Genomic DNA, 11,412 nt, shown 5'->3' with positions numbered 1-11,412 from the left:
CAGGATTACCGCTGCCTCGCTGCGCAACGAGATGTTACCTTGCATCAACTGCTGTTCTGGGCTCAGGAAAGAGCCCAAAGGTGGGATGGCATCTCTTCCTGAACCCCCCCTTCCTGTGAATATTCGTGTATGACCCCGTGCCGCCCCTTTCCTTAATGTGGCCATCCTCCCACTGAAAGTTGCTTACTCCCTCTGTCGAAAGCAAAGCAGGATGTTTGTGCAATTGTGCTGAATAGGGAGAAAACAACAGTGGTTGTAAAATCACGTGTGTCCGACTTGACATAAAACATGTTTGTGAATACTTCTTTGCGTTTTATTCATGTAAATTGGACATTGTAAAAGGGTTGGTTGCTGAAGGTAGAATTATTTCACCCTGAGATATCAGGCCATCGAGTCCAACGCCCTGCTCAATGCAGGAATCCACCTTAAATCATTCCTGACAGATGGTTGTCCAGCTGCCTCTTGAAGGCCTCTAGGGTGGGAGAGCCCTCAACCTCCCTAGGTCACTGATTCCATTGTTGTACTGCTCTAACAATCAGGAAGTTTTTCCTGATGTCCAGCCAGTGACTCTGGCTTCCTTTAACTTGAGCCCGTTATTCCGTGCCAGGTCTACTCTGAGCAGAACATAACACTTTGAAAACTGTGTGTGTGTGTCCTGGGCCCAAACAGTTGTCAAAACCATTTATAAATCAGTCATGTAGATTCTGTCCTGGTCTTAGATGCCTCATCTTGTGATTTACAAGCTATTTGGGGAGCAAGAAAATCCCATTTCGGTCCCTCTCTGTTAAACAAAAATTATGCCAGACTTTCAGCTCCTCAAGGGTTGAGGATGCCCAGCTGTGGTTCACAGGTTTTTTTTCCTGGCCTCATGGGCCAAGTGTGTGCGTACAGGTTGTGCCCTCTCACACACTCACCCATTTCTGGCTTTGTATCTTTCTCAATTCTCCCAGCCAGACAAGAGGTTAACATTCTGGCAACCGTGCTGAGGGATTGGACACGACATATTACAAAGTAAAGGGAAGAATTTCAGCCGAGCCTTTGCAAACTCCAGTCTCACAAGATGAAAACAAGCCTTTTTTTTTAATTTCAAAACATAAGTTATTACAGTTGGAGTGAAGAAATGGACTTGGTACATTGGTCAGTAGCAACTCCCGTTCTGCTGCCAGTCTTTTTTGCTGGATGAAAAACTAGCAAATCGTGTCAACTAACACACACACCCCTGCAAAAAGAAGAAGAAAGAACACAACACAACCCTCTCCCCACACACACACCACCCTGGACAAAGGCAGTTTCTCAATATAAAAAGTAATGCTGATATAAATGGTTTTCAGTGAAACCCAGGACTGGGTCGTCTTTCGTACACTCAGGATTCCAGAACTGAAACCGCCGTCCAGGAGAATAAAAGAAGACACACCTTTTGCCACTCGTCATGTGCTTGCTCACATACTTTAAGCCACTCAATTTACAGCCCCAATTGATGGCGGCTCTTTCAGAGGGGTGGTGGTGGAGAGATCATCTTTAGTCAATGCAGGTCAGTGCAAAGGTCGGACAAGGAGCCTGTAGCCCTTTATGGAAAACCCTCTCCCTTCCGAGAAAACAAACGTAAAGTGCTCCGAGTGCATTGTAAAACTCAAGTGAAAACCGGGGACGGAGGGACGGGGCAGTCACTCAACCGGTCTTTGGTGCCTTAAGGGCCAAGGGCAAGCGTAGAGTTTAGGCCCCCGGCTAGCTCTCCTCACAAGCGAAGGAGTGAACACACACACACACACACACACACACAGGGTTTCTGGTTCATCCATTACAGTTATGGGGAGCAATCCCACATCCTAAGACACCCCAAGATTACGTTCAAGTGGCGCTTGAAATTTGATGAACTATTGAACTCCATGCATCAATACTGACCAATCTGGAGTGTCTCCAAAAAAACAATGGTTGAACGCTGTCCGCTTGCACTCAAGGGCCATCCTACAGTGAGCGGCTGAAATTTGGTGCAACGCGACACCTTTAAATACCAGCCGTTTGTTCCTCTCTGATGCAGCGGGTTTGAGGAGGCAGACTCACTGGTCCAGCGAAGTATTCTCACTGGGCACTGAAAGTGCCTTGCAATTAGACGGGTCCGGAAAACAAGCTTACTAGAGTCCTGACGATGCAAGACAGATCGAGGGTTAAGAAATGAATGAAGCAGCGTCACCAGCCTGCCCCAACCTGGTGCCCTCCAGATGTGTCGGGACCGGAGCGCCCGGCATACCCCAACCAGAAGGGGAGCACCTGGTTGGGAGAAGGCTGAGCTTCCTAAATGGGAAATGTTACCCACCCTCCCAGATGAAGCACTGTGGGCCCACTGGGCGTTTTGCCCATTAGAAACACGAGAATTCGCTGCAGGAAACAGCAATGAGAATCCCTTTCGTTCCGGGTCCGGACGATCGTGCAAATTTCCACACCTCTCAAGGCCACCTGTGGACCAAAGATCCACAGAGGAGAAGAAAGCCGTCACGGTAACCATGTCAGGAAGGCCCCAGGATTCTACAAAGCAACAACTCACACCAAACATTTAGGGTGATGGTGGTTTGCGCAGCGTCTGAGTTTGTGTGCACAGCGACAGGAAGATGGAGGAGGGAGGGGTTCGCCCAGCAGCCTCCTCCATTGAGGGATGAGCATCACCTGGGTAAGAAACAAACAGCCACTCAAGGGCTCAGAACCCTGAAGGTTTCAATCCCACCCATCAGCTCTTCTTAGCCTAAGAAGCTGAGATGCAGCACAAGTTATAAAGGGGGAGAGCGGGGAGGGGGGAGACATCACAACAGAACAAACTTGTTCAGCCCGTCTTTTAAAAACATCCAGCCCCCCTCTCCCACACACCCCACGACAAACAATTTCAATTCACATTTTAAAACCAACACTCCTGCTGAAGCCAAGATCCGGGTCGTCCACAGCCCCATCCGTTAATTTGGAGGTGGTTTTCCAGTTGCCCGAGAAACAGCTATCCGTCACACGAAAATGGCATTTAAGAACTTTTTTTTTAAACACAGCTGGAACCGCGTGCGGAAGAGTTCCACTTTGGCACCACGGAGTCCCATTTGACACGGCCATCTAGAATTATGACACGAGGGAGCAGAAGAATGTTTTGGACCCACACAGCTAGACTCGACGAAAGGTTGGTTCCGTGCGGAAAACAAGCCTGGTTCAACACCTTTCCCTTCAATGCTTGTACCATTGCCAGAATCGCTGCCCAGCTTCTCCAGTTAAAGACCCACACAACTACTTTTAGTGAAATTTCCCCCTTCGATTCAAGGCTTTCGGATACCCCCCCATCCCCCCTCAACTTGTAACCAGGGGCCAGCTATTACGCATAAGGGGAAAGACAGAAACCTCAAGGAGAGACAGCTGTAATACAAGCCATTCCAGAGACGTTACGGTCCGCTTACTCAGGTAGAATGTGGGTTCCCATTCCAGATAAAAAATGGAGAAAACGTCAGAACTTTTCACATTCTGTCTAGACCAGCGTCCCACAACCTGGTGCCTGCCAGCTGTGTTGGACTGCAAGCAGTTGGAAAAGGTAGGCGTTGCAGCCCCATATTACAAGTAGGTTTCCCTGACAGATCTTCTGTCTGAACTGGAGACGCTCTTCCTCTGAAGTGAAAGGCTTCCAGGAAGGACATCCCCATGGCTACAATTATTCCCATCCTGCCCAGTCACTGGTCCTGCAGCCATGCCCCCATCTTAAGAGAGGGCATTGAAAAGTTCCCTTCACTCTGCTTTCCCTTCCATTCCAGCCTTGGGTTTTCTCCGTTGTAGAGACGGATGCTTTTTGAAGGTTTGTTAGGCAAACCAGGCACGATACGCTTCTAGCCGTCCTAGAAGGAAGCAAGCAAGCGGCTAGCCAGGAAAAGCAACAAAGCTGACTACAGGGTAATCCAAGGCAAGCATGCAACTAGCCCTCATGGATCCATCCCACTGGGAAAACTCTACGGATGGCCAGCTCTACTTCCCCTAGTGTGAACCAGGTTTGTTTCTTTAAAAAGGAAAGGAAAAAAGAAACCTTGATATCCGAAATGGCCAATGTACGTAGTCAGTCGTAACACATGCAATGTTGGGGTTTTGTTTCAATAGTCCCAGAAGAGAGAGAGAGAGGTTGTAAAACATAAACTGCAAGTTAAGTTACCCTTGTGAGACTATGACAATTGTCCCACACCTGTTAACATTCTTTGATAAGGTCCTCCATTCAAAAGTATCAACTCAAAAACAGGGGTAGGGGGGCGTGTGGCCTTCCAGGTGTTGGTGGACTGCAACTCCCATCAGACCTAGCCAGCATAGCCAATGGTGAGGGCTGATGGGACTTGTAGTCCAACAGCATCTGGAGGGTCACAGTCCATCCCAGCTCCAAAGAAAGAAAAAGAAGAGATTCTCCCCATCACCACTCTGTCCCAGTCCCATCCACCCCCCCCCCCAAAAAAAGTTTCCACCATTAAATATGTAGAGATGCTCCAGTCATCGCAGGAAGACTAAATGACTTTCCCAGCTGTGGATGTGCAATTAAAAGCGCTATCCAGGACAGTTATTCTCATGCTGTTGGAGAAGAAAACGACAGGGAGGAAGGAGAACTGTTCTCTGGAAACGCTCAGTTAAAAGTGCAAAGATCCGTCCGTCCAGCAGTCAAGGTCCTTCGCTGAAGCTCGTGCGCCTTTCTAGCAGCCACGCCGGCATCCCTTGGAAGGGCCAACCAGCCGGCCACATAATGGAGCTCCCAGAAGCTGCTTTGACCTCATCAGCCTCCGTCATTGCAGCTTCCGTCACGGCAACAGCCGGTCCAGCGGTCCAAGGCGCAGAGCCTCTATGGTTCCAATGCCGTTCCGATCCAGTCAAGGGGAGTCACTGTGGGTCCAGTGGGAGCAGCCAGCGGGGAGTCACGTCCTCCGGACCACTTTCAGCCCCTCACCAAAAGCTGCTCCACGATCAGTTGTGGGGCGTCAGATGTCCGGGGTGGTGGTTTCCCGACTCCAAGCTTCCGTGAGTGAAGAGCAGCGGGGCAACATCCATTGGCGGCACAACCAGGGGAGGAATCACGCTGCAACTTTCGCTCCCCGTCAGAGACCCATACCACCCAGTGCTTTGGGGAGTAGCCACGCTGCGAAGAGAGGAGACAACGGAAGGGAAGCTCATGAAGTCCACCAGTTATTGAGAATAACGGGCTCAAGTGACAGGAAGCCAGATTCCAGCTGGACATCAGGAAAAACTTCCTGACTGTTAGAGCAGTACGACAATGGAACCAGTTACCTAGGGAGGTGGTGGGCTCTCCCACACTAGAGGCAGCTGGACAACCCTCTGTCAGGGATGCTTTAGGGTGGATTCCTGCATTGGGCAGGGAGTTGGATGGCCTTAGAGGCCCCTTCCAACTCTACTATTCTATGACTCTAGCTTACTCCATGCAGGAAACATTTGTATATAGGGAAACGTTCAAGAGGAAGACACCTTCCTACGCCTGCAAACCGAAGCGCTCGACTCCGCAGTTCTGCCACAGCCTTCTTAACGTTACGGCAAGCCTCTCCCAACAAACCGGAGTTATAAAACCAGGGTTTGGTTCCTGGCTTCTCACGAGCTTGTTAGGGGAACAAAAGGCCAGAAATCCTGGCTCAGACATTCTGTTAAACAAACCATGGGCAGAGGGCCGCTGGCTTATTTTGCTGCCCCTGATAGCGGGTGGAGGGGCTGTTCTGCACCTTGATGTAGTTTGCAAGATGCCAGGATGCTTGGCATACCTGTTACTGGATACGCTCTGGATCAGGGAGGTAAGTAGACAAGCATCCAAAGCCAAAACAAGCCTCAATTTAGCTTCTGAGGCCTAGTTTTAGCAATACTATGGCCTTCATGCCTTGCTCGTGGGCTTCCAGTGAGCATCCGGGTGGCCAAGGTGGGAAATACAATGCTGAAATGATGGGGCTGCTGCCTGATCCCGTGGGGCCCCACTTATGTCCTTCTTATCTGTAGATCAAGCAGGGAACCTCTGCAGAGATTACCGTGGGGGGGGGGGAGGGGGTTAAGGAAGCCATGTGATCCAGGCTCACTTCCGACAACACGTTTCTCAAAGGGGGGTTTTAGAACTCCATGGTGGAGTTTCTACACCACCGTTGAGAAATGTGTTGTCTGGAGGGAAAACTCCACCCCACAGTGGAGTTTTTCCCCCAAAAAAACACTCCACACTGTGCAGAGGAGTGTTCCTGCACAACCATGGTGTTGTGTGGCGGGCTCCGTGGAATTTTCCGTTGCGTTGACTTTTCCCAGTGGCTACGGAGTTAGAATGTAAAGTATAAAGAAATGCATGCTCTTGAATAGACTGATTGTTTGCTAATGAATCAGCAATCTTATCTACAGATAAGTGGTTAGGGTGGGTCTGTTTTTTTGCTGGCGAGGTGTTGGGAAATGCCCTGGAATTCCCTGATGGCCTGACTAGAGAAGCATCAGCAGTCTGTTGGCTTCTTTTCACCCCGGCTGCCTGAGAAATTGCTGTAAGGCGTGCCCATAAGGATGGGAGAGTTGGCATTTCTGCAGAGACTGGCCAGGGGTGGAATGCAAACTAAGGCGGCAGTTCTATGCCTGCTACCAGGAATTATTCCCCACTGAAAATAATGGAGCTTACTTCCGAGTAGGCATGCATAGGCTTGCCCTGTAAAAGTATTCATAGAATCATAGAATAGCAGAGTTGGAAGGGGCCTACAAGGCCATGGAGTCCAACCCCCTGCTCAATGCAGGAATCCACCCTAAAGCATCCCTGACAGAGGGTTGTCCAGCTGCCTCTTGAAGGCCTCTAGGGTAGGAGAGCCCACAACCTCACCAGGCAACTGATTCCATTGTCGTACTGCTCTAACAGTCAGGACGTTTTTCCTGATGTCCAGCTGGAATCTGGCTTCCTGTCACTTGAGCCCAGTATTCCGTGTCCTGCACTCTGGGAGGATCGAGAAGAGATCCTGGCCCTCCTCTGGGCGAGTTCTCTGGCAAGAGTGGCAAAAGGAGTGAGTGCCGCTCTAGGAGAGCTGCCAGGGTTATTTTTTTCACAGCAATGGCTGATGGGATACCATCAGGAGGACCAAAGGAGGAGAGAGGGTGGAGGAACTGTCAATCAAACGTCACGATGGATTTTACTCAACTCCACAGCAGCCCACAGTCACACAACGGTGGAATTAGAACATGTTTTGTGGGGAGTTCCCCCTAGGAACTCAACCGTTGAGTGGAGTTTTCCCACTGCATTGACTAACGCATTGTCTGAACTGAGGCCCTGTGTACTGCAGCCCTCACCAAGTCTCTGTTCAATTCAGCCCTCAACCCTGCAGCTCCCGGGGAAGGAAGTCACTATCAGCCTCAGCTCCAAATCTGAAACACGGTGATAACCCTAACCACTGGCTTGTCAGTCTCCTATCTTAAGAGGGGCTTTGTACAGATTACAGAGATAATCTGCAATACTTTTGAGCATTCTGGTGTGCCATATAAACGCATTTGTAGCATAGATGTCCATAATGCTTTTAACGGTGATACAAAACAATAAAAAATCCTTCTGATATCCTAAATCAGGAGTGGACACAGAATAGAGCTGGATAATTTGGAATAGCTCGAAAAGAGTTTGACTGCCAATTATTTAACTTTAGCAGCAACAAAGTGACTCTGAAATGAAGAAAAGGGAGGGGCGGTGTTTAACCAGGTGTAGATTTTTGGGTGGAGGAGGGCTGTAAGTGCTGTTCAGTTCTAGTATTCAAAAGCCAAATCCTCTGGGATCAAAATTTTTAAATTTTAAGTGAGGGACTTTTGCACAAAGCAGGTGCTGGTTGGTGGATCTAGAATTTCTAGTGAAAGACCAAGTAAGACCAGTGGAGGCTGGTGGCTCCAAGGTCAGTGGGGTGGTAATCCACTCCGGGTTTCAGTTAGAACGCTAAAGGAGCTCTCCAAGGTGCTCCTTTAGAGTTCTGGCTAAAACCCGGAGCGGATTCACCACCCCACTGACCTCGGAGCCTGTAGCCTCCACTAAGCAGGGCCCGCAATTCAGTAGCCTGCTTCTGATATCCTGATTTAGGCTATCAGAAGGATTTTTTATTGAAAGAACTGGGCATGTTTAGCTTGGAGAAGAGAAGATTGAGGGGAGATATGATAGCACTCTTCAAATACTTAAAAGGTTGTCACACAGAGGAGGGCCAGGATCTCTTCTTGATCCTCCCAGAGTGCAGGACACGGAATAACGGGCTCAAGTTAAAGGAAGCCAGATTCCAGCTGGACATCAGGAAAAACTTCCTGACTGTTAGAGCAGTACGACAATGGGAACAGTTACCTAGGGAGGTCGTGGGCTCTCCCACACTAGAGGCCTTCAAGAGGCAGCTGGACAACCATCTGTCAGGGATGCTTTAGGGTGGATTCCTGCATTGAGCAGGGGGTTAGACTCGATGGCCTTGTAGGCTTCTTCCAACTCTACGATTCTATGATTCTATGATCTTCTCGATCCTCCCAGAGTGCAGGACACGGAATAACGGGCTCAAGTTAAAGGAAGCCAGATTCCAGCTGGACATCAGGAAAAACTTCCTGACTGTTAGAGCAGTACGACAATGGAAACAGTTACCTAGGGAGGTCGTGGGCTCTCCCACACTAGAGGCCTTCAAGAGGCAGCTGGACAACCATCTGTCAGGGATGCTTTAGGGTGGATTCCTGCATTGAGCAGGGGGTTAGACTCGATGGCCTTGTAGGCTTCTTCCAACTCTACGATTCTATGATTCTATGATCTTCTCGATCCTCCCAGAGTGCAGGACACGGAATAACGGGCTCAAGTTAAAGGAAGCCAGATTCCAGCTGGACATCAGGAAAAACTTCCTGACTGTTAGAGCAGTACGACAATGGGAACAGTTACCTAGGGAGGTCGTGGGCTCTCCCACACTAGAGGCCTTCAAGAGGCAGCTGGACAACCATCTGTCAGGGATGCTTTAGGGTGGATTCCTGCATTGAGCTGGGGGTTGGACTCGATGGCCTTGTAGGCCTCTTCCAACTCTGCTATTCTATGATTCTCCCTGTCCCACTTCTCTCCCCATCAACTAACCACCCTTACCTTCCTCCACCGAGCCTTGGGAGGTCATCATCACTGTCGTATCGTCTGGGATTGTCGAAGAAGTAGGCCCGGGAGCTGTAACTGTGGCTGTTGATCATCCCTGCAGGTGCCTAGAGGGTCAAGAGAAGCCGTCATTCAACAAAAGGCAGAGACAGATGGATTGCAGAGGAAACAGAGGAGAGAGCTTGGATTGGGGAAAGAATTCATCCTGAGGTGGTAGCAGGTGGAGAAGAAGCAGCAGCTCTTTTGAGTCCCTCCCACCTAGGATTCCACTACGGCTTTAGGAAAGGCATAGGATCACATCTGTTAAATGTCCATCCAGGTCACTGAAATAAGAATTGCCACCTCTTACAGAGCATGCAGCATTGGTAATGCGTCACTCCTGCACTTTGAGTCAATGGCCCTGTTCCAGAAGACACCTTAAACCACAGCTTGAACAATGGTGAATAAGGCAAAAAGACTTATTCGCCATGGTTAAAGCTGTGTTTTAAGGTGTCTTCTGAACAGGGCCAATGAGGATGTTCAGATAGGGGAGAATCACATTTCCTTACTGTGGCCCTGCTTCCTGCTTCTCTTCCGTATTTGCAATGCGCTGAAATTACACACAGGGAAGAGAGCAGCAGCCACCACATGGCCCATACAGTTCAATGGGACATCGCCCTCTAGTGGGCGTTTTATGGCGAAACTTCACCTGTACACGGCAGGAAATCCCGACAAATTTCATAAGAGTTGGGTTTTCTGAGGCTTATTTTTTTAAAACACTAAAACCGGGAAACAGGAGGCTCACCGCGTCATCAAAACAACCCGGGAACACCCGGGAGTGGCCAGTCATGAGCGTGCTATAAATCACTCATTTAAAGAAGCCCAATGAGAAACCAGCTCTTGCTTGAGGCAGGCCATTATCGAGTCCTTATGAGACACAGGAGGGGAGGCAGAGTGAAAACGAAGCCGCTGAAAGCTGTGGTTGGAAGATTTCGACTCAGCAGAATTAAGCCTGTGTCCAGAGTCCATGGAGCAGCTCTGCAGAGGCCCGAACATACTTGCCATATTAGATAAACTATAATAGAGCTTTTCGCACAGTCTTTTTTCCTCTATAGCTTGTTTAAGAGGCAGGGGACATATTGCTGTCTATTTGACATTCAATACAAGGCTGTGCCATAATGTAATGATTGTATCTCATGACTCTGATCTTGTATTTGGCTAAAACCCATGTGGGGTTGCCTTAATAATAAAATTCAAAAATTCATATTGCTGTCCTGCAGCAGCTCCGTTCAGACCAGGCTCAAAAACATGATTTTGATCAACAGAAAACAAATGACACTCACCATCCTACTCCTCATAGAATCGTAGAATAGTAGAGTTGGAAGGTGACCCTAAGGCCATCTAGTCCAACCCCCTGCTCAATGCAGGAATCCACCTTAAAGCATCCATGACAGATGGCTGTCCGGCTGCCTCTTGAAGGCCTCTAGAGTGGGAGAGCCCACAACCTCCCTAGGTCATTGGTTTCATTACCATACTGCTCTAACAGTCAGGAAGATTTTCCTGATGTCCAGTTGGATTCTGGCTTCCTGTAACTTGAACCCATTATTCCACGTCCTGCGCTCTGGGAGGATCGAGAAGAGATCCTGGCCTTCTCTCTCTCACACACACACCCTCTCTCTCCATTCCCTGTCTAGCATCAGGTGTCTTTTATTATAATATCCAAAGCAGGAAACAATGGTTATGCCATTCGCTGCCCAAACCAGAAACTGAAATCATGGTTTAGATTCTGGCTGGTTGGACAATAAATTTTAAACCATAAAAACAGCTAACATTTAAACAATTTTTAAACTCTCAGCCAGGCCAATCCAATCATAGAATCATAGAATAGCAGAGTTGGAAGGGCCTACAAGGCAATCGAGTCCAACCCTCTGCTCAATGCAGGAATCCACCCTAAAGCATCCCTGACAGAGGGTTGTCCAGCTGCCTCTTGAAGGCCTCTAGTGTGGGAGAGCACACAACCTCCCAAGGTCACTGATTCCATTGTCGTACTGCTCTAACAGGAAGTTTTTTCTGATGTCCAGCCGGAATCTGGTTTCCTTTATCTTGAGCCCGTTATTCCGTGTCCTGCACTCTGGGAGGATCGAGAAGAGATCCTGGCCCTCCTCTGTGTGACAACCTTTTAAGAATTTGAAGAGTGCTATCATGTCTCCCCTCAATCTTCTCTTCTCCAGGCTAAACATGCCCAGTTCTTTCGGCTTTGTTTCCAGATCCCTGATCATCCTTGTTGCCCTCCTCTGAACACGCTCTTTATTACATGTAATCTTATTACATGGCCACAGACCATTTCGAACACA

General features: G+C 48.9%; 1 protein-coding gene across 3 annotated transcripts in view; it reads right to left on the bottom strand.

Annotated features, from left to right (window-relative positions):
* Positions 1-1,046: 1,046 nt before the first annotated feature.
* GPR137C (G protein-coupled receptor 137C) overlaps positions 1,047-11,412 on the bottom strand; it is a 30,276-nt gene continuing 19,910 nt past the window's right edge. For 2 of the 3 annotated variants that reach the window (XM_063118210.1, XM_063118212.1), the window contains 2 exons: positions 9,077-9,186; positions 1,047-5,125 (listed from right to left, as the gene is read on the bottom strand). In XM_063118210.1, the coding sequence (XP_062974280.1) occupies positions 4,954-5,125; positions 9,077-9,186 (282 nt within the window). In that variant the 3' untranslated portion in view covers positions 1,047-4,953. The remainder of the gene's footprint in view (positions 5,126-9,076; positions 9,187-11,412) is intronic. The other variant, XM_063118211.1, reaches the window with a different exon arrangement.

The sequence above is a fragment of the Elgaria multicarinata genome, chromosome 2 (assembly GCF_023053635.1).
Source record: "Elgaria multicarinata webbii isolate HBS135686 ecotype San Diego chromosome 2, rElgMul1.1.pri, whole genome shotgun sequence".
Taxonomy (NCBI): domain Eukaryota; kingdom Metazoa; phylum Chordata; class Lepidosauria; order Squamata; family Anguidae; genus Elgaria; species Elgaria multicarinata.
This window is presented reverse-complemented; position numbering and strand designations above follow the sequence as displayed.